The sequence below is a fragment of the Myxine glutinosa genome, chromosome 7, assembly GCF_964187855.1.
Source record: "Myxine glutinosa chromosome 7, kmMyxGlut1.1, whole genome shotgun sequence".
Classification (NCBI taxonomy): domain Eukaryota; kingdom Metazoa; phylum Chordata; class Myxini; order Myxiniformes; family Myxinidae; genus Myxine; species Myxine glutinosa.
The window spans coordinates 124788889-124814754 of NC_136267.1; the positions used below are offsets into that span (position 1 = coordinate 124788889).

The 25866-nt window shown below is 46.1% G+C and overlaps 1 protein-coding gene across 10 annotated transcripts in view; it reads left to right on the top strand.

The window, feature by feature from the left end:
* Positions 1 to 25866, top strand: part of DCAF17 (DDB1 and CUL4 associated factor 17) — a 112817-nt gene that overhangs the window by 42332 nt on the left and 44619 nt on the right. For 5 of the 10 annotated variants that reach the window (XM_068102900.2, XM_068102902.2, XM_078782255.1 and 2 more), the window contains 4 exons: positions 583 to 783; positions 4103 to 4206; positions 7446 to 7536; positions 7666 to 7799. In XM_068102900.2, coding sequence (XP_067959001.2) covers positions 586 to 783; positions 4103 to 4206; positions 7446 to 7536; positions 7666 to 7799 — 527 coding nt within the window. In that variant the 5' untranslated portion in view covers positions 583 to 585. The remainder of the gene's footprint in view (positions 1 to 582; positions 784 to 4102; positions 4207 to 7445; positions 7537 to 7665; positions 7800 to 25866) is intronic. The other 5 variants (XM_068102906.2, XM_068102905.2, XM_078782254.1 and 2 more) reach the window with 2 other exon arrangements.

Below are 25866 nucleotides of genomic sequence, written 5' to 3' on the forward strand. Positions count from 1 at the left end.
TCTGCTAGTGGGTTATAAAAGAGTAATTCTATTGGGTTCTAAAGGGTAATTATAAAGGGTTTCATTCGTTTTTTTGGCTTTGCCTATTTCATATTAAAAATTCCAAACTAAACTGCTTCCTTCGGACATGGGTTCGTTTTTTATTTATCTGTATAAATTCATCTGAGTTTATTGAAAACATGGCATTCCATAATTTTAATTAAACTCAGGGGGCGGATCCAGAGGGGAGGGGGGTGCAGGGGGTGCGCACCCCCTCCCGCCTTCGATCCAGGATGAGGGGGCAGGGGGTGCAAATATGCTGAACTGTAGGACCAGGGAAGAACACAAGGAACTGCAGAAACTTCCAAGAACGCACGAAATGCCGTTTCTGACGATCAATTTTTAAAAATTTCCTGGGGGAGGACCCCCAGACCCCCTCTTTATTCCCCCCCACCCCCAGCGCTATAGTTTCATGCATCCCCCCGTCTTGAAATTTCTGGATCTGCCCCTGAAACTTATAATGTTTCTGTTCTCATGAAATGCATTGAAATCATAGAATGGTCTTAAGTTTAAAGCCACTTGTATTTGTTTGTTTTTTAATAGCAGATGACACTGGAATGTTCGACTCGTGGCTCATTTAGCACCCAAGGTCTTGGAGCATGGAGATGTTTTGCACCAGGAAGGCGGCCAAAACGATGCAGCGTATGCACCTTGTTGAAGTTTCGGGCTCTTGGGGTTGGTCACTGCACTCCGGGAGAAGTACAGCGCTTCGACTTTTGTTTGCTCCGCCAGATGTTGTGCCTGGTGTGTGCTGCTTCTCTTGTGAATGAAGCAATAATGTGTTAACGTAAACTAAGTTCACTGTTATCGTTCCGCAAAATACACACTGTTAACGTTCTGCAATTCTGCCATACTGATGACTACAAACGCTTTTATTTTTTGTATGCTAAGTTGAGGCTCGTAGAGCAGTTACAATACAGAATGTATCGGGACATAGCAGAACAAAGGGAACAGCAGTAAGAGAGGGGGGAGACACCAACAGCAGGGTTGAGGGACAAAATAGAGGGAGACTTGCACAAATAAGGGACTTGGAGAAGAGTGGCGGGTCGAGGTGGACACAGTATGGACAACGTGGATACACAAGCAAACTTTCAGGAAAGAAAAACAGAAAAGTTGGAAGGTGGTGAGCTTGGGGAGACTTCACGGGGGTCGAAAAGATCATGGTTTTGGATAATGGTGAATAGATGTGTTGAAGACCTGGAGGGAAGAGTGAGATTGAACAGTGTGGAAGTTGATTCCATCATCATCATCCTCATTTTACGGCCATTTACATGTTTTCATGCATAAGCCGCGATTCACCAAATGGCTGCTTTCCAGGCTGCATGATCCGTTGCGAGCCCTTTTGTTAGTCCTTTAACTCTGAGATCATCTCTCAGCAACTCATCCCATGTTTTCCTAGGAAGGCCTCTAGCTATCCTTCCATTCACATTCATATTTATACACCTCTTCACACAGCTGCCCTGCCACATCCTTTCCAGGTGGCCAAGCCACCTCAACCTACCCCTACATATAACCTCACTTATGCTCTCTATACCTAACCTATCTCTTAATTCCACATTTGGTTTCCTATCCTTAATTGTCACATTACCAAAATCTAATCAATTAGTCCTTGTTACACACTCGACCTGTCCACAAAATTTAGTCCGAATCTGTCCATAACTTTTTGACATATCCTGCCAACAGACAGGCAGGGATGAAAACATAACAGACAGGGATGCCATGACATTCGAAAGCACGGAACGAGCAGAGGGTGCAAGACCAGAAAGGAGATGGTGGAAGGCAGAGACCATCAACCTGTCTACGATAGGAAACTGATAGTCCCATAGATTCAGCTTCAATGTGTGCAGCGTCCATCAAAAGGATGTTAAGCTGGAGGACCTGTCTACTCGTAACCATCATTTGAAGACGTCAAATAATCCAATGTGTATTTAGTGAAGACGATGCGAGTTATCGCCACAACGTGAACAAATTCCAAAGCGACCTCACATTCCTTTACATTATCATGCCAGTCCCGAGAAGACAACAACAAACAACAGGCATTTTAAAGGGCCACAGACACAGAAAATCATGTTTGGTTTAATTAATAGATATTGCTTCACTTAACACTTCATCGTCCTTTTTTTTGAATAAATATCACTCGATTGGCCCCCGCCACCCAAAAAACGGCGATTTGATTGCTCATGTGACTGGCTACGTCATCGAGGGAATTTTTGTTGCTGCTGGTAGTTTTTAGCTGGTAGTGGAGTCCCACCCCTAAAATCGTGATGTTCATTCATGATGTCACCTGTGTGATGTAATCGAGGGAAAGGTTTCTCAGCACGCAATGATAACTGCCTGACCAAGAATCTTCTGATAGTCAAAATCATTATTAAAAACTACCAGCAGGTCAGGTATATGAATATATATCCCTGCGCATCGTAAGAGCGTGACCAAGGGTTGGTGTCAGGAAGGGCATCCGGCCATAAAAACATTGCCTCAAACAGGGAACCATGATTGTCATGGGGCCCGCAAGGCTAACCCCCGCTCTAGTGGGGAAAATGGTCTTAAAACGATCATTCATTCATTCATTCATTCTCTCAACGATACTCCACACATACACCGAACCATTCGCATTTCCACCCTTTCCAGCCTTCGTTGCTGCTCTACGTTCATTACCCATGTCTCGCTCCCATAAATCATAATACTTCTCACACGTGCAGCATACACCTTTCCCTTCAGCTTCAACGACACTCCCCTCCTCATCAGCACGCCACTCAGTTCCCGAAACTTCTTCCATGCACATCTCACTCTTGCAACCGTTGCCGAGTCTGATCCACCTTCTCCATTCAGCATGTCTCCTAGGTAGCAAAATGTTTTCACACCTTCCAGCTTCACACTGTCTCCAAGATCCAACTCAACATTTCCTCCATCTGCAGCTCCCTCTGTGCACACCTTACACTTGAATGTAGCTGCCGGGAAGGTAGGTAGGAAATCATTAAACTGATTTTCATGTAAATTCTTGGGACAAATTTGCTTTTTTCGTTTATTGCCTCGACATGTCGTCATATACCATCTGTACTCCTGTTATTCAAGTGATGGCAACTGGTGATATGCCAAAAAATAAAAACACATTGATGTGTCAATTTTTCAACTAAAAACGTTGCAGTTCCTCAATAGGGTCACCTGGAACGAAGTTCAGGGGAGGTTATGCGATGGTGTGTCGTCAGTCAGTCAGTCTGTTCAGCCGTAAACACTTGAAACTTCTTCTCCGAAACCGCTGATGAGATTGCGACCTAACTTGGCACAAATGATATTTGTTTTGTTGTGACTAACAAATGATATTTGTTTTGTTGTGACTATCAAATGATATTTGTTTTGTTTTGTTTTGTTGTGACTGAAACTACACACAATATTTCGATGAAACTTGACGACAACCTTCATCACCCGTGATGTACCAAAGTTTGTTCATGGCATTAAAAATAATTGGGCCATCAGGGGTGTACTGAGGGTTGCCCCCCAAAATAGGTATTTGCTCTTTTCTCGGAAACTACATACACAATTTCAATGAAACTTCACCACAACCTTCATCACCCGTGACGTACCAATGTTTGTTGAAGGCATTAGAAAAAATGGGGTCTGAGGAGGTATACCGGATGGGAGGGGGGTATGGGTTGCTCCCCAAAATAGGTGTTTTTTTCTTTGCTTGTTTAAAGTTTTATGATTATGTTAGTCTGATTCTACATGCTGCCGTCTTCTAGAAACCATTCAAATTGGTTTAAAATACCTTCAGTCAGTGCAGTGTACTGTTTATTCTACCAGGTGAGCACCAGGGGTATTGCCTCTGTTTTTTTTGTTGTAGTTGTTATGGTTAAATTAAGTTGGACCGCCTTTTTAATTTTTTTTAAACTTTTTTTTTTTGAGCCACAATATTTTGATTTTGATTCGTTTGGGCATGGTGGATATTTTGAAGACATGCAGGGAAGGATGGTGTAGCGATGCACCGTCCCATACCGGCAGTATTTAATCAGATGTAACAATTTGTGAACCATTTACTTTTGCATGTACCTGTGTTGCGTCCATCAAGGAATCCAATACATTCAAACGAGTCTGGGTGAAGAATTCAAAGACTCCTGTTTTTTATGGACGGGGAAGAGTCTACTTCGATAATTACACGCTCTGCTATAGCTGGTAAGAGTGAATATATGACTATTTTGATGATTTCTGTTGTAAAGCTGTCCAATTGTAACCTTCTCTTTTATGGTATTGTGTGTACGAAATAGAAGGGCGCTCGGTAGAGCGCATACCTTCGCCAGGCTGAACAGTTTACGTTTTGTATCCCACTGATAGGCATCCTGACCTTAACCAAAATCTAATCGGCTTGTTATTGTCACCTAACAAACTCATCCACCAAGTTTTGTCATAATCATTCCACAACGTTGTGAGTGAGATGTCATGCTATATATCACTTTTGGACCCATCTCTCAACGGTGAAGAATCATGCCCACTGCAGACACACTCGCACCCATAGGCAGTCGGTCTTTCAGGTTCCCCTTTTCGCTCAAATTCATCACTTTCTTCTGCCTCTTTCCAGCAGACTCACCTTTCCCCACACATCTTGCACTTAGAGGTCATGATTAAGGACAACGAATAAGCGAAAAAATAGCTCAAGTTCACGATGGCGAGTCGAGGTGTTTGCGGTTCGCAAACTCCTGTGGGAAGGACAGGGTGGGCCCTCTGGGTGGCATGCTCACGCTGCGCAGACGAACCAAATACAGTCCTGTACAGTATGAACATCTGTGCAACTCTGTGGATGGAAGGCGATGCGAGGGTAGGGTAATGGGGGCTCACCAACTCGTGAATACTCGAAGTTGATTGATCGCAAATTCGGAATCGAGATACATTTACCAATTCACGAATACTTGGAACTCACGAACAGAGAACTCACGAATATAGCGGACTTGCTGCACTGCGTTGTTGTTTATACAGTGCATTCAGAAAGGCGGCAAAAAGGGTTGGCGTCAGGAAGGGCATCCGGCCGTAAAACATTGCTTCAAAAAGGGGACCAAAAAACAACAACAACCACGGTTCCCAAAAAAGGCCAACCCCCGCTTGCGGGGAAAAATGGCCTCCAAAGGTGGTTATATTCAGAAAGTATTCAGACCCCTTCACTTTTTTCACATTTTGTTATGTTGCAGCCTTTTGCTGAAATAGTTTAAATTCATTTTTTCCCTCCTCAATCTACACTCAATACCCCATAATGACAAAGAGAAAACAGGATTTTAGAAAGTTTTGCAAATTTATTAAAAAGAAAAAACTGAAATATCACATTGACATAAGTATTCATACCCTTTGCTATGACACTTGAAATTTAGCTCAGGTGCCTCCCATTTCTCTTGATCATCTTTGAGATGTTTATACGCCTTGATTGGAGTCCACCTGTGGTAAATTCAATTGATTGGACATGATTTGGAAAGGCACACACCTGTCCATATCAGGTCTCACAGCTGACAATGCATATCAGAGCAAAAACCAAGCCAGGAGGTCGAAGGAACTGCCTGCAGAGCTCGGAGACAGGATAGTGTCGAGGCACAGATCTGGGGAAGCCTACAAAAAAATTTCTGCTGCATTGAAGGTTCCCAAAAGCACAGTGGCCTCCATAATTCTTAAATGGTAAGACACATGAAAGCCCACTGAATCTTGTTTCTCACAGTCTGAGAGTCCTTTAGCTGCTTTTTTGCAAACCCCAAGCGGGCCTTCATGTGTCTTTGAGAAGAGGCTTCCGTCTGGCCACTCTGCCATAAAGCCCAGATCGGTGGAGTGTTGCAGTGATGGTTGTCCTTCTGGAAGTTTCTCCCATCTCCACACAGGATCTCTGGAGCTCAGCCAGAGTGACCATCGTGTTCTTGGTCACCTCTCTTACCAAGGCCCTTCTCCCCCAATTGCTCAGTTTGGCCGGGCGGCCAGCTCTAGGAAGAGTCCTGGTTGTTCCAAACTTCTTCCATTTAAGAATTATGGAGGCCACTGTGCTCTTGGGAACCTTCAATGCAGCAGAAAGTTTTTTGTCGGCTTCCCCAGATCTGTGCCTCGACACAATCCTGTCTCTGAGCTCTGCAGGCAGTTCCTTTGACCTCCTGGCTTGGTTTTTGCTCTGATATGCATTGTCAGCTGTGAGACCTTATATAGACAGGTGTGTGCCTTTCCAAATCATGTCCAATCAATTGAATTTACCACAGGTGGGCTCCAATCAAGGTGTAGAAACATCTCAAAGATGATCAAGAGAAATGGGAGGCACCTGAGCTAAAGTTCAAGTGTCATAGCAAAGGGTCTGAATACTTATGTCAATGTGATATTTCAGTTTTTTATTTTTAATAAATTTGCAAAACTTTCTAAAATCCTGTTTTCTCTTTGTCATTATGGGGTATTGAGTGTGGATTGATGAGGGAAAAATGAATTTAAACGATTTCAGCATAAGGCTGCAACATAACAAAATGTGAAAAAAGTGAAGGGGTCTGAACTGTGTGTGCACTGTGTGCCTCCACCGACGAAATCGCCGGAGGCATTATGTTTTCAGGTTGTCTGTCCGTCTGTCCGTCATAGGTTTTTATTACCAAGATAACTTGAAAACAGCTAAAGCGATCTTAGTCAAACTTGGCACAGGTATGTATAATGAGGTAAAGATGAACTGATTAGATGTTGGGGTCACGAGGTGACAGGGCAAAGGTCAGAGGTCATGTGAGGTAAAAATACTGTTACCGTCATAACTTGTGAACCATTGATGGGATTTTGACCAAATTTGGTACACTTATGTAGAATGATGTAAAGATTAACTGATTAGATTTTGGGGTCAAGAGGTCAAAGTCTGTAATAGGTCTATAACTTGAGAACGGCTGAAGTGATCTAATTCAAACTTAGTACAGGCATGTATAATGATGTGAAGATTAAGTGATTAGAATTTGGGGTCAAAGTTCAGATGTCATGTCAGGTAGAAATGTGAGAACTTGTGAACAGCTGAATGGATTTAAATCAAACTTGATGCAAGTATTAAAATGATGTAATAATGTGGGAGGAGGCCTATCAGTCGACGTCGTGACATTGAAAAGTGCCTTTCTAGTTATCCTTTTATTTTGTTGTTTTGTTAATTTGTCGCTGTTGATATCCTTGTTGAAAGCAGAGTTTCTTCCACAATTAGAATGTTTATGAAACAGTGTGATGGTTTTTGCTTCTGATGCTCAATGGTATTGGCTAATTACTCAGTGGTAAAGGCTCCACTCATTGTTCAGAGCAGTAATAACATCTGTTTGCCAATGGTTGAGAGGCAACCAGTGTATTTTGAAGAAGATTATTGGTTGCACTGTGCTTGATTTTCTTGGTGGTGGTTTGCTGTGGCTTCCCGAGTGTGACCATTCATTTACCTGTTTATGTTATAGTCATGGAGCGATTCCCAAACTGCTGTACAAGTTGCCAGCTCATGCTGCATTGGAGAAAATTGAAGATGCTCTTTTCTGTGAAACACCAGTGGTAAGCTGGTGTAAATTTTACATGAAGTTGAAATTTTCAATTTTATGTGATTCCTTACTCTAATATAACTTCTATAACTCACTTTAAAACTTTTCTCTGTCTAATGCCAGGCCTCTCATTTTATTGCAGTACCAAGTTCTGTCTCCATCTGATTACCGGCCAAGCATTGTGGGCCTCACTTCCAGCAATTTTCTCTTGCGGTTCGATGCAGACACTGGACAGATTTTGGAGAAAATCTTCCTCTCTCATGTGTACAAGTTTAAGTATGTACCTTTCAGAGGAATATAGAATACAAGACATGCAGTTGGTTAGCAAATGCATATTGGACTGGGATTCAATTATGAATTTGGCCTTCTGATTGCACCACTATTAAGGCAAGCCTAAGGTGCAGTGTCCCCGCACATTCGGGCAGAAGTTTAGTATTTGGCCAGGGAGCCGGCGACAACTTTCCCCCTCTTGAGGAAAGAGCGAGGCTTAGATTCAAACTCGGGCTGGACAGCTCTGGAAGGTATTTCCATGGATGGGAGAAGCAAGGAAGGAAAGGGTTGAGCTGTGCAGTCAGCATAGATTTTGTAAGTTTGTGTTGTGTTGCCACAGTCAGTTCTGGTTGAACAGACCAGCGGCACGGAGATAGCCAATCAATCTCACAGGAGCGACCCAGAGATCCCTCACATCCAAAATGTTGTGCCCTTGCCTACGTGAAGCCAGGACCGTGCAGTCTTCCATGATACGTTTTATTGTGTGTGTGGAGTGGCCTGGCAGTGGTTGCAGGTGTTGTCATTGGTGTCGTCTAATCTATGTTTGTCGTGTAAAAGTTGTGGGTGGTGTCCACAGCGAAGGCGTGAAAGGTGAACACGATCAGACCTGGGGAGTAGTTTCTCTGTGCCATCAATGGGTGGGGGTTTTGTGCCCAATATACTGTTTGGGCCCAGGTTGTTGTGTTTATGGTGATATGGGTGTGCGTGTTTTTTGTAGTTTCCGTTGTTTGGTGGGCGAATGTTTTTTTGTTTTTTTTGTATACAAGATCGAGGCTCGTGCAAGAGCTAACATTAATCACAAAAATAAAAAAAGCGAACATATAATAAAGGGAGCGGGATACAAGATATGAAGGATGTCATTGTAGTGTTTTTGTGGTGTAGTTTTAATGTGTCTAGGAGCCTGTGGGTGGTTGTACATGTATTAGCATGGGTGATTAGGGTTGGCATTTGCCATTGTAAGGAACTCTGCACCTCTCATGTCTAACTTTTTTTTATTTTAGCATTTTTTACTTCTGTGTGTAGGTGCTTGATGGGTGTTGTTAATGTGCAACCTTGATGGGTGTCTCCTGTGAGATTCGAGATCTCGCGAGATCTTTGTCGGCGAGGTCACGTCTTTTCGAAGCTGTCCACGCTCTCACGCTTTCGACGTTAAGTAATTGTTCACAATTGTGTTTTTGTCGAAACTGTATTTATCTTTCGGTGGGTGTGCTGTGGTGTGTCCCCAGGAGGATTCTCGGTGTTAATCTTTCATACCTGTATAGAAAATCGTCGGTTAATTCGTGGCGCGTCTTTTGAGGCCTTGTACCGTGTCCTACCTTGAGGCTTTGTTTTTCTCTCAGCGGTCCGTCGATTGTGCTCCAATTACTTTTGTTCTCTCAGTTTTTCCCAGTCTTTTCATCCCACACTTCCTTGCTTAAAATCTCAACTCAAAAAAAAAACAACCAAAAAAACATTTCCTTCTCTGTTCTTATTCGTTGTTCTTATTCGTTTATTCGTTGTTCTTATTCGTTCGTTCGTTCTTCGACCACGTGTTTCACCCCCATTTCCCCAGATAGTTTTCACTGTTAAATTTAAAAATGTTTAAACTTTCCCCTGAAGTACTGTATTCTGTGATATGTTACAACACCTTTTTCTTCTTATTCTTTAAAAGGGTGCTTTCGACTTACTCACCAAATCTATTCATTCCAAAAAAAAATTCCATCTCTTACAGTGCCTCTTTCATACATTCCCTAATCTCACCTGCACTCTTCCCCCCCCCCCCCCCCCCCCCTCCAGCATCCTGAAACGTATTTTTGACTCGAAGGTCACAAGAAACTCATTTTGCAATAAATGTTCGTTTCCCATGAATCGTACACTTTCAAAAATTCAATCTCACCACTCCCCTCCAAATCTTCCCCATCACCCCTCCCCTCCAAAACTTCCCCATCACCCCTCGCCTCCAAATCTCCCCCCTTGCCCCTCCCCTCCAAATCTTCCCCATCACCCATCTCTTTCAAATCTTCCCCAACACCCATCCCTTTCAAATCTTCCCCCTCCCCTCCAAATTTTCCCCCTTGCCCCTCCCCTCCAAATCTTCCCCACCACCCATCCCTTTCAAATCTCCCCCCTTGCCCCTTCCCTCCTAAACTCCCCCCACACCCCTCCCCTCTGAGACTCCCCCTCCCCCCTCCCCTCCTACACTCCCCCCTCCCCCCTCCCCTCCAAATCTCCCCCATCTCCCATCCCTTTCAAATCCCTCCCCTTGTCCCTTCTCTCCTAAACTCCCCCCTAACCCATCCCCTCATAAACTCCCCTCGCTCCTCCCCTTCAAATCTCCCCACCCTCATTTCTTCTCCATTTCCCCCCTCTCACCCCTCCTCCTCAAAGCGTCCTCCCCGCTTCTTTCCCCTTCCAACTCTCACCTTCATCTCCCCCAACCTTCTGCCTCGCTCTTCCCCCTCCTCAAATAACACCTCACTGTGCCTCACCCAATCACCATCAAACCTTTTGGCCGCCCCATCCTTCCCTTTCTCCGAGCTATTCTGAATTCTCTGGCACACCTTCAACAGCTCTCCCTACGCCCCCGCCCCCCGTTTTTTTTTTGTTTTTTTTTTTTTGTTTGTTTTGTATACAGAGTCGAGGCTCGTGAAAGAGCTAACATTTATCAAACAAACAAATCAAACAAACAAGCAAACAAAGTATATCAAAAGGGGAGCGGTCGACAAGATGGGGAGAGAAGGGGAGGAAGCACACAAACACAACATTTGAGAGCAGGGACATCGGGAGATGTTTTTGGAGGGAGAGGGCCTGGGGGGAGGCAGGATAGGTATAAAACGCAAGGACACCAAGGACTTCCAGGAAAGAAATCAAAAGTCACCTCAAAAAAGTGGATTTGGGGTCAAATTAGTGGGGGTAGAAAAGATCAAGGGTTTGGATTGGGGAAGATAAGAGATGGTGGTGAACAGCCGTTTTAAAGACCTGGAGGGAGGAGTGGGATTGAAGAGAGTGAGGGAGTTTGTTCCAGAGGCGGGAGAAAAGAGGAATGAAGGAGTGAAGGTGAGTAGAGAGTCTTGATTTTGGCAGTCTTAACCATAAGAGGGTTGCAAGCAGATCTTGTGCGACCTGTAGGAATATTTGGGGGACAGAGCCCAGAGAGAGCTGGGGGAGCAAGGCCGGAGAGGAGTCGGTAGAAGACAGAAAGACCACCAACCTACCTGCGGTGATTAAGTGAATCTCGGAGATAGCGTCATCGCGGGAGATTCCAATGATTCTGAACGCTTTGGTTTCAACAGTGTGAAGACGAGCTAGGTGTGAGGCAGGAGCACCAGCCCAGAGGGGAGAGCAGTACTCCATTGAGCTGCGGATGAAAGCCTTGTATGTGGTGAGGAGCTTAGGTGTGCCAAGGAAGGACTTCGCACGACGGAGGATGCCCAGTTAGGGTTAGGGTTTGTTCCCCCTCCATCTGCATCCGATGCTCCCCCTTCCTCTTCATTAACAGTATGGACTTCAAACATCCGGGGCCTTCGCTCAAACTTGACTGATCTCTCCATACAGGTTACTTCTGACAAACCAGACGTGATCTGCTTAACAGAAACTTTCCTCCTTCATAATGTCTCTGATTCCTTAGTATATCTCCCGGGTTACTCCCTCCTCCGGTATGATAGACCTGAGCCTCGTCCTGGCGGTGGGGTTGCTATCTTTATCAAAAACTCTCTTCCTCACTCGCCCTGCACTGCCGTCTCTCCACCTCACCCCCAGGAATACCTCTGGCTACGGCTTCCCCTTCGCTCCCACCTTTTGTTCATATGTGTGTTGTACCGTCCACCAAACAGTGATGACTCCATCTACATCTCGCTGTCTGATAATATGGACCAACTTCTATCTACTCATCCCAACTCTCTCTTCCTCATATGTGGTGATTTCAATTGTCACCATGTCAGTTGGCTGGGTGTGGGTACCTCTCTCACCAGCCATGGCTCCTCAGCAAAGGACTTCTGCGACTCACTGGGACAGACACAACATGTCAATTTCCCGACCCGGATCTCAGTAAATGGAGTATCTTCTCTTCTGGACTTGGTTATGACTAACTTCCCTGCAAATGTCTGCTGCTCTTCTTCTGCTCCAATCGGCTCATCTGATCATGTGCTTGTTAAAGTGGACATCTCTCTGACCATTCTCAGAGAGCCTCCTCAGCGTCGACAAGTCTGGCATTTCACTCAGGCCAACTGGCACGGTCTTCAAGCAGCCATCAATCATGTGGACTGGTCTCCCATCTCCACCGCCTCTGACATCAACTCATCCTGGGAATTCTTCCAAAGTAAATTGCTCTCTCTCATGCACAGATTTATCCCATCTTGTCTTCAGTTGTCATACCCTTCCTTCCACCCATGGTACACGGAATCTTGTGGTGAGGCTGTTGCCCAGAAACAACTTGCCTTTGTCTCCTGGAAAGCAAATCCAACGGAAGAAAATCTCATTTCCTTTCACAAAGCCCAAAACAAGTGTGTGTCCACCCTCAGGAGAGCCAGGAAACAATATCTCTCCGTTCTCAAGACCTGGTGCCTGGTGCTGGTCTAGCGGCTAGGGTGCCAGCTTAGGATCCTAGGATCCTGGGTTCGAATCCCGGTCGATCGCTGAATTAACGCCAGGGGGGGTTGACTCAGCCTGTCATCCTTCCGAGGTCGGCAAATTGAGTACCAGTTCACTGGTAATTCCCTGTTTGTCGTAAAAAGGCGACAAAAAGGGTTGGCGGCAGGAAGGGCATCCGGCCGTAAAACGTTGCTTCAAAAAGCGGACCAAAAAACAACAACAACCACGGTCCCCGAAAAAGGCCAACCCCCGCAATGGCCTCTAAAGGTGGTTTTTTCTGAAGACCGAACTCTCTTATCTGTCTCCCTCTTCCAAATCCTGGTGGCGTCTGGTCAAATCTGTTTCTGGTGTTTGTTCCCCCTCCATCTCCTCCCTTACCTCAAAAGGCTACACAGTTGACTCCGCACGTGAAAAAGCTGAATGCCTCAACTCTGTGTTTGCCTCTAAATTTTGTGTCCCAAACCCATCCCTGTCTGTATCCACCATACCCAGTCATATCCAGAGCTGCTCCTGGACTCTGTGTCCTTTCCTCCTGACAAGGTGGAAAAGTTTCTGTCAACCCTCGACTCTGATTCTGCAACTGGACCTGACGGCATCAGCCCACGGGTCCTAAAATCCTGTTCTTCCACTCTTTCATTCCCTCTCTCTGTTCTCTTCACCCTCTCTTTTGCTCAAGGTCATCTGCCATCTGCTTGGAAATCAGCCAACATCACCGCTTTACACCAAAAATGTGCAAAAACAGATCCGAGCAACGACAGACCAATCAGCCTTCTCCCAATTATCAGCAAAGTCATGGAATCCATCATTGCTTCGGATATGAAATCTTTCCTCTTCTCCAATGGCTTGATCTCTGATCATCAATTTGGATTCAGACCAGGTCACTCTACTCTGGACATGCTGCTTCTGCTGCTCAACAATGGATGGAGGTCCTCAATGCCAAACAGGAAATTAGAGCTGTCTCCCTTGACATATCACGTGCCTTCGATACGGTCTGGCACCCCGCTCTGCTCACCAAACCCTCCTCCTTTGGTATCCATGGAAATCTCCACGCATGGCTGGCGGACTTCCTCTCTAGTCGTAGTCAACGTGTGGCCCTGAATGGGTTTCTGTCATCTCTTCTTCCTGTTCAGGCTGGAGTTCCCCCAGGCAGTGTTCCGGGCCCTGTTCTGTTTCTGGTTTTCATCAATGATCTCTCTGACTCTCTTGAAAATCCTCTCTATCTCTTTGCTGATGACTCCACTCTCTGCCGCTCCATTCCTCATCCCTCAGATCGGCAGTCTGCAGCCTCCTCACTCTCTGCAGACCTGGACAAAATCACAGACTGGTCAAACAAATGGAACATGTCTTTCAATCCTGACAAATCTCACACTCTTACGATGTCTCTCCGAAAAGATCGATTGGACAACCCTCCCATCCACTTTCTGAATAATCCTCTCCAAGAAGTTCTGGCACTCAAGCTTTTGGGTCTCACTATCTGCCATGATCTTTCCTGGGAAAACCACATTTCAAATCTGGCCTCCAAAGCCAGTCGGCGGCTGGGCATCCTCTGTCGTGCGAAGTCCTTCCTTGCCACACCTGAGCTCCTCACCACATACAAGGCTTTCATCTGCAGCTCAATGGAATACTGCTCTCCCTTCTGGGCTGGTGCTCCTGCCTCACACCTAGCTCGTCTTCACGCTGTTGAAACCAAAGTGTTCAGAATCATTGGAATCTCCCGTGATGAAGCTATCTCCGAGGGCCTTTCACTCACTCACCGCAGGCAGGTTGGTGGTCTTTCCGTCATCGACCGACTCCTCTCCGGCCTTGCTCCCCCAGCTCTCTCTGGGCTCTGTCCCCCAAATATTCCTACAGGTCGCACAAGATCTGCCTGCAACCCTCTTATGGTTAAACTGCCAAAATCAAGACTCTCTGCTCATCTTCACTCCTTAATCCCTCTTTTCTCCCGCCTCTGGAACAAACTCCCTCACTCTCTTCAATCCCACTCCTCCCTCCAGGTCTTTAAAACAGCTGTTCACCACCATCTCTTATCTTCCCCCATCCAAAACCTTGATCTTTTCTACCCCCGCTAACTTCACCCCAAGTCCACTTTTTTGAAATACCAACTTCTTTCCTGGAAGTCCTTGGTGTCCTTGTGTTTTATATTTCTCCCACCCCCCCCCCCCCTTCCCACGCCTCCTCCCCCAAAGCCCTCTCCATTCCACACATCTCCCGATGTCGCTGCTCTCAAATGTTGTGTTTGTGTGCTTCCCCTTCTCTCCCCATCTTGTCTACCGCTTCCCTTTTTATATACTTTGTTTGTCTGTTTGATTTGTTTGTGTGATAAATGTTCGCTCTTTCACGAGCCTCGATTCTGTTTTCAAGAAAAACCAAAAAAAACCTTGTGATTATGCTGAAAACCTGTGAAAACCTGTGAAAACCTGTGAAACCTGTGAAAGTCTGTTTTGTATGGTTTTTTATTTTTTAACTTTTTTAATTTTTTTAAAGTATGCAAGATTGAGGCTTGTGAAAGAGTTAACATTAATCACACAAAAACTCAAACCTACACAAACCAACACATAAAACGCAAAATAAGGGGAGCTGTAGACAAGATGAGGAGAGAGGGGGAAGGACACAAACACAACATTTGAGAGCAGGGACATCGAGAGAACTGTGGGAGGGATAGGGCTTGGGGGGAGGTGGGAGAGGTATATGCAAGGATGCAAGGACTTCCAGCAAAGAAGTTGGAATTTCGAAAAAGTGTATCTCGGGTGAATTGGCCCCAGAATTAGCCCCAGGGTAGAAAAGATCAAGGTTTTGGATGGGAGAAGATAAGAGATGGTGGTGAACAGCTGTTTTAAAGACCTGGAGGGAGGAGTGGGATTGAAGGGAGTGGGGGAGTTTGTTCCAGAGGTGGGAAAAAAGGGGAATGAAAGAGTGAAGGTCAGCAGAGAGCCTAGATTTTGGCAGTTTAACCATAAGAGGGTTGCTAGCAGATCTTGTGCGACCTGTAGGAATATTTGGGGGACAGAGCACAGAGAGAGCTGGGGGAGCAAGGCCGGAGAGGAGTCTGTAGAAGACAGAAAGACCACCAACCTGCCTGCGGTGAGTGAGTGAAAGGCCCTCGGAGTTCGCTTCATTGCAGGAGATTCCAATGATTCTGAAAGCTTTGGCTTCAACAGCGTGAAGCCGAGCTAGGTGTGAGGCAGGAGCACCAGCCCAGAGGGGGGAACAGTATTCCATTGAGCTGCGGATGAAAGCCTTGTATGTGGTGAGGAGCTCAGGTGTGCCAAGGAAGGACTTCGCATGACGGAGGATGCCCAGTCGGCGACTGGCTTTGGAGGCCAGCTTGGCAATGTGGTTTTCCCAAGAAAGATCATGGCAGATAGTGAGACCCAAAAGCTTGAGTGACAGAACTTATTGGAGAGGATTGTTGAGAAAGTAGATGGGAGGATTTTCCAGTCGGTCTTTTCGGAGAGACATAGTAAGAGTGTGAAATTTTGGCAGGATTGAAAGACATATTCCACTTGTTTGACCAGTCTGTGATTTTGTCCAGGTCTGCAGAGAGTGAGGAGGCTGCAGGCTGCCGATCTGAGGGATGAGGAATGGAGCGGTAGAGAGTGGAGTCATCAGCAAAGAGATAGAGAGGATTTTCCAGAGAGTAGGAGAGATCATTGATGAAGACCAGAAAAAGCACAGGGCCCAGAACACTACCTTGGGGAACTCCAGCCAGAACAGGGGGGGCGATGAGAGAAATCCATTCAAGGCCACACGTTGACTACGACCAGAGAGGAAGTCCGCAAGTCAAGCGTGGAGATTTCCATGGATACCATAGGAGGAGAGTTTGGTGAGCAGAGCTGGGTGTCGGACCGTATCGAAGGCACGTGATAGTCATGTGAAAAAGTAAGTACACCCCATGTAAAGTTTTGACTTTTTCAACATATTTCAACATACAGCCATTTGATCTTCATTTCAACAATATTGATAGATAAAGGTGATATAATATAACAAATATGAAACATTTACATTTTGTAGTCCATTGTATAATTTAAATAAACATAAATGCAAATTTTGCATGTGGAAAAAGTAAGTACACCCCTGCATTTATCATGACTTCAAATACCGAAAATTAGAATCAGGTGCACCAGCTCAGGTGCAAATGATTTGAACATCGTGAGAGAAGATCTTGGGGGAACCTGTCTTATTTAAACTTCAGATCTCGCGAGATCTTGGAGACGGCGGCAGGGATTTTCGAAGCTCCACACGGTCTCCACGTTTTTCGAAGTTAAGTCTGTTCACAATTGTATTTTGTCGAAACTGTATTTATCTTTCGGTGTGTGAAGTTATTGTGTGCAACTTTGGTTGTTTCTCGGTGTTTATCTTTCATAAATTGATCGTCTGTTTGCCGTGTCGCGAGCAAGGCCTTGTACAGTGTGCACTGTACAACCTTGAGGCTTTGTTTTTCTCTCAGTGGTCCGTCGTTTGTGATCCAATAACTTTCGTTCTCTGTATTCCCAGTCTTTTCACCCATAGCCTACTTCCTTGTGTAAATCTCAACTCAAAAAAAACAAACAAAAAAAAAAACATTTCTTTCTCTGTTCTCATTCGTTTATTCATTCTTATTCGTTCGTTCGTTCTTCGACCACGTGTTTCTCCCCCATTTCCCCAGATAGTTTTCACTCATTAACCTTCAATGTTTACACTTTCCCCTCAAGTTATGTATTCCGTCATATTTTATAACACCTTTTTCTTCTTCTTCTTTAAAAGGCTGCTTTCGAATTGCTCACCAAATCAATTCATCCCAAAAAAAAAATCCATCTCCTATAGTGCCTTTTTTCTACATTCCCTAAACTCTCCTGCACTCCATCCTCCATCCAGCGTCCTTAAACGTATTTTTAACTCGAAGGTCACAAGAAACTCATTTTGCAATAAATGTTCGTTTCCCATAAATCGTACACTTTCAAAAATCCAATCTCACCCCTCCCCTCCAAATCTTCCCCATAACCCCTCCCCTCCAAATCTTCCCCATCACCCCTCCCCTCCAAATCTTCCCCATCACCCATCCCTTTCAAATCTCCCCCCTTGCCCCCTCCCTCCTAAACTACCCCCTCACCCCTCCCTGCCAAGACGCCCCCTCGCCCCTCCCCTCCTAGACTCCTGCCTCACCCCTCCCCTCCAAATCTCCCCCATATCCCATCCCTTTCAAATCCCTCCCCTTGTCCCTTCCCTCCCAAACTCCCCCCTCACCCCTCCCCTTCAAATCTCCCCACCCTCATTGCTTCTCAATTTCCCCCCTCTCACTCCCCCTCCTCAAAGCGTCCTCCCCGCTTCTTCCCCCTTCAAACTCTCACCTCCATCTCCCCCAACCTTCTGCCTCGCTCTTCCCCCTCCTCAAATAACACCTCATTGTGGCTCACCCAATCACCATCAAACCTTTTGTCCGCCCCATCCTTCCCTTTCTCCGAGCTATTCTGAAATCTCTGACACACCTTCAACAGCTCTCCCTACCTCTTCCACCTCTTCCACATCTTACCCTACCCCTCCTCCCCCCTGTTCTGTATCTGATGCTCCCCCTTCCTCTTCATTAACGGTATGGACCTCAAACATCCGGGGCCTTCGTTCAAACTCAACTGATCTCTCCATACAGGTTGCTTCTGTCAAACCAGACGTGATCTGCTTAACAGAAACTTTCCTCCTTTATGATGTCTCTGATTCCATAGTATCTCTCCCGGGCTACTCCCTCCTCCGGTATGATAGACCTGAGCCTCGTCCTGGAGGCGGGGTTGCTATCTTTATCAAAAACTCTCTTCCTCACTCGCCCTGCACTGCACTCTCTCCACCTCACCCCCAGGAATACCTCTGGCTACGGCTTCCCCTTCGCTCCCACCTCTTGTTCATATGTGTGTTGTACCGTCCACCAAACAGTGATGACTCCATCTACATCTCGCTGTCTGATGATATGGACCAACTTCTATCTACTCATCCCAACTCTCTCTTCCTCATATGTGGTGATTTCAACTGTCATCATGCCAGTTGGCTGGGTGTGGGTACCTCTCTCACCAGCCGTGGCTCCTCAGCAAAGGACTTCTGCGACTCACTGGGACTGACACAATCTGTCAATTTCCCGACCCGGATCTCAGTCAACGGAACATCTTCTCTTCTGGACTTGGTTATGACTAACTTCCCTGAAAATGTCTGCTGCTCTTCTTCTGCTCCGATCGGATCATCTGATCATGTCCTTGTTAAAGTGGACATCTCTCTGACCATCCTCAGGGAGCCTGCTCAGCGTCGACGAGTCTGGCATTTCACTCAGGCCAACTGGCACGGTCTTCAAGCAGCCATCAATCATCTGGACTGGTCTCCCATCTCTACCACCTCTGACATCAACTCATCCTGGGAATTCTTCCAAAGTAAATTGCTCTCTCTCATGCACAGATTTATCCCATCTCGTCTTCAGTTGTCATACCCTTCCTCCCGTCCATGGTACACGGAATCTTGTGGTGAGGCTGTTGCCCAGAAACAACTTGCCTTCGTCTCCTGGAAAGCAAATCCAACGGAAGGAAATCTCATTTCCTTTCACAAAGCCCGAAACAAGTGTGTGTCCACCCTCAGGAGAGCCAGGAAACAATATCTCTCCGTTCTCAAGACCGAACTCTCTTATCTGTCTCCCTCTTCCAAATCCTGGTGGCGTCTGGTCAAATCCGTTTCTGGTGTTTGTTCCCCCTCCATCCCCTCCCTTACCTCAAACGGCTACACAGCTGACTCCGCACGTGAAAAAGCTGAATGCCTCAACTCTGTGTTTGCCTCTAAATCTTGTGTCCCAAACCCATCCCTCTCTGTACCCACCATACCCAGTCGTACCCTGCTGCTCCTGGACTCCGTGTCCTTTCCTCCTGACAAGGTGGAAAAGTTTCTGTCAACCCTCGACTCTGATTCTGCAACTGGACCCGACGGCATCAGCCCACGGGTCCTAAAATCCTGCTCTGCTGCTCTATCTCACCCTCTCTCTGTTCTCTTAACCCTCTCTTTTGCTCAAGGTCAACTGCCATCTGCTTGGAAATCAGCCAACATCACCGCTTTGCACAAAAAAGGTGCAAAAACAGATCCTAGCAACTACAGACCAATCAGCCTTCTCCCAATTATCAGCAAAGTCATGGAATCCATCATTGCTTCTGATATGAAATCTTTCCTCTTCTCCAATGGCTTGATCTCTGATCATCAATTTGGTTTCAGACCAGGTCACTCTACTCTGGACATGCTGCTTCTGCTGTCTCAACAATGGATGGAGGTCCTCAATGCCAAACAGGAAATTAGAGCTGTCTCCCTCGACATATCACGTGCCTTCGACACGGTCTGGCACCCCGCTCTGCTCACCAAACTCTCCTCCTTTGGTATCCATGGAAATCTCCACGCATGGCTGGCGGACTTCCTCTCTAGTCGTCGTCAACGTGTGGCCCTGAATGGGTTTCTCTCATCTCCTCTTCCTGTTCAGGCTGGAGTTCCCCAAGGCAGTGTTCTGGGCCCCGTGCTTTTTCTGGTCTTCATCAATGATCTCTCTGACTCTCTCGAAAATCCTCTCTATCTCTTTGCTGATGACTCCACTCTCTGCCGCTCCATTCCTCTTCCCTCAGATCGGCAGTCTGCTGCCTCCTCACTCTCTGAAGACCTGGACAAAATCACAGACTGGTCAAACAAGTGGAACATGTCTTTCAATCCTGACAAATCTCACACTCTTACTATGTCTCTCCGAAAAGATCGACTGGACAACCCTCCCATCTACTTTCTCAACAATCCTCTCCAAGAAGTTCTGTCGCTCAAGATTTTGGGTCTCACTATCTGCCATGATCTTTCTTGGGAAAACCACATTTCCAAGCTGGCCTCCAAAGCCAGTCGCCGACTGGGCATCCTCCGTCGTGCGAAGTCCTTCCTCGGCACACCTGAGCTCCTCACCACATACAAGGCTTTCATCCGCAGCTCAATGGAATACTGTTCTCCCCTATGGGCCGGTGCTCCTGCCTCACACCTAGCTCGGCTTCACAATGTTGAAACCAAAGCTTTCAGAATTATTGGAATCTCCCGCGATGAAGCTATCTCTGAGGGCCTTTCACTCACTCACCGCAGGCAGGTAGGTGGTCTTTCTGTCTTCTACCGACTCCTCTCCGGCCTTGCACCCCCAGCTCTCTCTGTGCTCTGTCCCCCAAATATTCCTACAGGTCGCACAAGATCTGCCAGCAACCCTCTGATGGTTAAACTGCCGAAATCTCGGCTCTCCGCTCACCTTCACTCTTTCATTCCTCTTTTCTCCCGCCTCTGGAACAAACTACCTCACTCCCTTCAATCCCACTCCTCCCTCCAGGTCTTTAAAACAGCTGTTCACCACCATCTCTTATCTTCCCCCATCCAAAACCTTGATCTTTTCTACCCCCGCTAATTCACCCCAGATCCACCTTGTTTGAAATTCCAACTTCTTTTCTGGAAGTCCTGGCAGTGTCCATATGTTTTATACCTCTCCCACTGCCCCCTTCCCACGCCTCCCCCCCCCCCCAAAAAAGCCCTCGCCCTCTCTCAGATCTCTCGATGTCTCCATGTCTCTCGGTCCCTGCTCTCAAATGTTGTGTTTGTGTCCTTCCCCCTCTCTCCCCATCTTGTCTACCGCTCCCTATGTTATATGTTTTATGTGTCGGTTTGTCTTTCTGTGTGATTAATGTTCGCTCTTTGACGAGCCTCGATCTTGTATACAACAACAACAACAACAACAACAACAACAAAAAAAAAAAAAAAAAAAAAAAAAAAAAAAAAAAAAAAAAAAAAAAAAAAAAAAAAAAAAAAAAAAAACATTTAGTTTGGTTTGCTCTTTGTTGTTGATGTGTGCGGCGTCACCATGCCTAGATCAAAAGAGCTCTCTGAGGCCTTGAGAAAGAAGGTTATAGATGCCTGTGAGTCTGGGAAGTGTTACATGTTCCTCTACGATCTCCTGGTCTCGGTACACCTCTGAACCCCGAGAGGAGCCACGGCAGAAAAATATGTTGCTCTGTGTTAGAAATTCAATAGTGAAACCACACCAATGATTATAGATGAACAAATACAATATTGAAAATCACACAGGAATAACGGTACAACAAATGGCAATTAAGAGTGCACTCGATATACCCTCAATAAAGTCAGATAATTCACTGCGCTCCCAGCGAGTGAAAAGGACACTCCTCAATGTCTCTATAACCTTTTCCAAGGCGAATGTGATTCGCTCCAGCCGTCGCTAAAACGATATCCAGTCGAAGCCCGAATCTCGCTCTCCAGTCGATATTCGAATCGCGTACAGTTGACAATGGTGATCGCCCCCGCCAAAACTGTACAACGGCGCCCTTCAGAGGGGCACCTTCACCGCTCACTCAGCGAACCGCATCGTAATTCGAGACGAAGTGGTCGCACACACACATCCCCGACAAACGGTAGGATGTTGGGGTGAAGATGACGTGAGGCAAAACCTTTGTCGGTGTCCGAAGCGCGGGGCTCAAAATGGCCGACTGCTCTTACTTGAGCTGATGCGACTAGGCGAGGATTCGTCGAAATCTCAGCGCCCAAATCTGACTACGCAGATTTTCTACTCCAGCGATAATTCCTATCGCCGGATGTCCCTTCAAGGAACTCAAAATTCCCTCGCGACCTTCGGTAGACCTGGCTCGCTGTGGAGCCTTGACGTCACGCGTCTTCTCCAACTTTGCTCGCGCCGCCTCTTCTTTTCACCTCCTCGTCTTCCGGTTCGGTTTCCTGTATCATTTTAAGTTAAAAAGGTTAACTTTTAATGACTGTTCATAAACAATAAACCTTTGGAAGACAATAATAGAACATAGAATCAGAAATCTTTCAAGTGGAGGAAAACTCCCAAACGGAAGTGACAAATCCGTAACACTTCCCCCACTCGAGAAAGAAAGTTTGAACACAGCGAAAACTTTCTTTGCAGACAAACTCTTTAAACAAACAAAAGTAAACTCACAACCCAAATCCTAAATTCCCGTGAGCAACAATTATCAACATCTCAAAAATAAAGCAACAAAATTTCACACAAACCCACAGAAATTTCCAAAGTTAATTCACTCTGGACAAAGCATCAGCAATGACATTGTCCCTGCCCTTCACATGTTCAATCTCCAAGTTGAACTCCTGCAAAGCCAAACTCCATCTCAGCACCCTCTGATTTTTTCCTTAGTTTCTTTTGAATGAAGGTTAAGGGGCTGTGATCAAACTCCAAAGTCAAACAAGTCTACAGCACTTTTCCCCGGGAGGCCGAGCTGAAAGCCAGGTTCCATGGTGGTTGGGTGGTGAGGCCTGGAAGTATTCACTACATGGACGGCTTTAGGAACGTGGAGTTCACGGTTAGTCCGTGCAGGAAAGTTCACTACATGGATGCCTTTAGGAACGTGGCGTTCACGGTTAATCCGTGTAGGAATCTTGGCTCGGCGGCTCCGCAGCATTCAGTGCTTCAACTTTTCCGAACTTTCATAATAATTACGGTGGGACCGCTTGTCACTGTAGTCACATGAATAGCGGTCTCCTTCTCGGCCACTACTCTGATAATCCTTCCTTCGGGAGCTGCCGTAACTCTGGCAGCCTCCATAATAATATCGATTGCGGCCACCACCAAAACTACGACTCCATTGTCCTCTTCTGTAGCCCCCACGACACCTATGAAATGCCTTCCCTACTGTTATGGTCCGACCCTCCAACTCCTTGCTATTCAGATCCTTTTCTGCATCTCTGGCATCCTTTGAGTTTTCAAACGTGACAAAGCCAAACCCTCTTGACTTTTGTGTCTCCCTGCCTTTTATCAGCAGCACTTCCAAAAGCGGTCCATATTTGCTGAAGGCAGACTCCAGAACATCTTCCTTGGTTTTGAAGTTCAGTCCCCCTACAAAGAGCTTGCCAATATTGCCTCCATCCCTGACTTGCGTGTGCTGACACTTAGTTTCAGGGTACTACCTCTTAGGCTTTTCAACAAACATCGGGTTACCCGAAACTTGACCACCGGCCAAATCATTCCCGATAGGCGATAACAAAAGATACTCCCTCTACAGGAAGAGTGGCTTGTAAACCTACGGTGACCGGTCCTGACACCAAATCAGACTCCAAATGGATGACATGAAGTGGAGCTCCAACACAGCCATCAATCCCCTGTAAACGAACACTATCACCAGTTGCTGTCTCCTCTGACAATGGCAAAATGCCTTCAAGCATCAAAGACTGATGTGCTCCTGTGTCCCTCAAGACCCTAACTGGTTTCTGGTTAGTCGAGTCTCCATCCAAGGACACAAACCCCTCTGAAATAAACGGTTGGTAACCCTTTTGAGGGCGATTTCTCACATTTGCCATTGCGTTCGGAGTCGTACTAGTCGAACTCCGCTCCTGATTTTCATTTCCCAGAGCATAACAGTGGGACATCAAGTGTCCCGGTTTATGGCAAAAAGCGCAAGTAGGCCCCGAGGAGAACCTCGTGGTCTGCCTCGAGCCCCCCGGAGGACACGTCTGCCTTGGAACTGTTGTCTTCGGATTTCTAGAAGTCGTGGTATCAGAGTGGTCCTCATAGTCATCTCGAGGCCGCACCCATGAATTTTCGTTCTCCGCCCCTAATGTACCATAGCTCCCCTGGCTAAGTCTAGGCGAGGAGTTAGGTTTGTGGAACCCCATCCTGTGTCTTAAGGCATGGTCATCTGCCATGGTTGCTGCCTCATACAACTTTGGTACTTCCTTTCCTCCAGATGTACTTTAATGTCCTCGTGGACACATTGTTGGAATTCCTCCACCAGGATCAATTGTCGCAATAGTTCGAAGTCTTTCCCAACTCCTTTTGAATCACACCACTGATCAAACATGGTTTCTTTCATTCTGGCCAACTCCACATGGCTCTCACTCTCCCTCTTCCTGGCGTTCCGGAATTTTTGCCGGTAAGCTTCAGGGACCAATTCATAGGCCTTGAGAATGGTTTTCTTCACCATCTCATAATCTGCACATTGCTCAATCGGTAAAGCCGAATAAATATCCCGAGCTTTACCCACCAGAACACTTTGCATTAACATGGTCCAGGACTCCGGCCATTTTAGCATTCGAGCCACTTTCTCAAAGTGTAAAAAAAACTTGGCTACCTCCTTTTCATTGAAGAGTGGAACCAGCCTAACATGTCTGCCAACATCCCAGGTGTTCTGACTAGTTGTCGAACCCATCAGCATGGATGGCACCTCTCCCCGTTCTCGCCTTAACTCCAGCTCCTTGTCTTTAATTTCCTGCTGAAGCCCCATTTCACGGTCCTTTAACTCCCTTTCGGCTTTTCTCTCCTCTGCTTCGAGTTCCTTTGCCGCTCTCCTTTCCTCTGTTTTTTCTCTTCTAACCTTTCTTCGAGTTCTCTTGCAGCTCTCCTTTCCTCTGCTTTTTTCTCTTCCAACCTTTCCTGGAGTTCTCTTTCCTGTGCTGCTCTTCTTTCCTCGAGGTCTCTTTCCTTTGCTTTTAACCTTTCCTGGCTCTGCAATTTGCATCTCCATTTTTTGGAGCTCCACATTTTCTTGTTCTTCTGGTCACCAATCCAAGGCTCCCTCTTTCCATGTTCCTAGTTCCACCATAGATTCTATCACCACTGTCTGCATCTCTGTTTTCTTCATTTTAACTCGGACCTCCAAGCTAAAATGTTTGGCCAATATCAAGAGTTCCGATTTTAGTAACGCTCGGAACTGTGCCTCACTAGGGGTCGCTGCAAACTTCTCTGCGTCAAACTCCATGGTGACTATCCGTTAGCACCTGTTAACCTTCACACAATAAATAAATAAAAATAAAAAAATTTTTTTTTTGAAAAATTTGGGAATGTTGGAAAATATTCCAAAATTGGAAAATTTGGGAATGCTAGGGAATTCTTTCCCCGGGCGAAATTTAAGGAATTTAATCCACCGTCCGAGATTTAGGGAATTTAATCAGCAAAGCCGAGCCCCCAATTTTCCCACAGTACAAACCCCCAATTTCAATCTGGATCAATCCCAAATGGATGTTTTTCGGGAATTATATCCCGGACGAGCCCCAAATTTCTGTTACGTGTTCCTCTACGATCTCCTGGTCTCGGTACACCACCGAACCCAGAGAGGAGCCACGGCAGAAAAATATGTTACTCTGTGTTAGAAATCGATCGTGAAACCACACCAATGATAATTATAAATGAACAAATACAATATTGAAAATCACACAGGAATAACGGTACAACAAATGGCAATTAAGAGTGCACTCTATATACCTTCAATAAAGTCAGATAACTCACTGCGCTCCCAGCGAGTGAAAAGGACACTCCTCAATGTCTCTATAACCTTTTCCAAGGCGAATGTGATTCGCTCCAGCGGTCGCTAAAACGATATCCAGTCGAAGCCCCAATCTCGCTCTCCAGTCGATATTCAAATTGTGTACAGTTGACAATGGTGATCGCCCCCGCCGAAACTGTACAACGACGCCCTTCAGAGGGGCACCTTCACCGCTCACTCAGCGAACCGCAACGTAATTG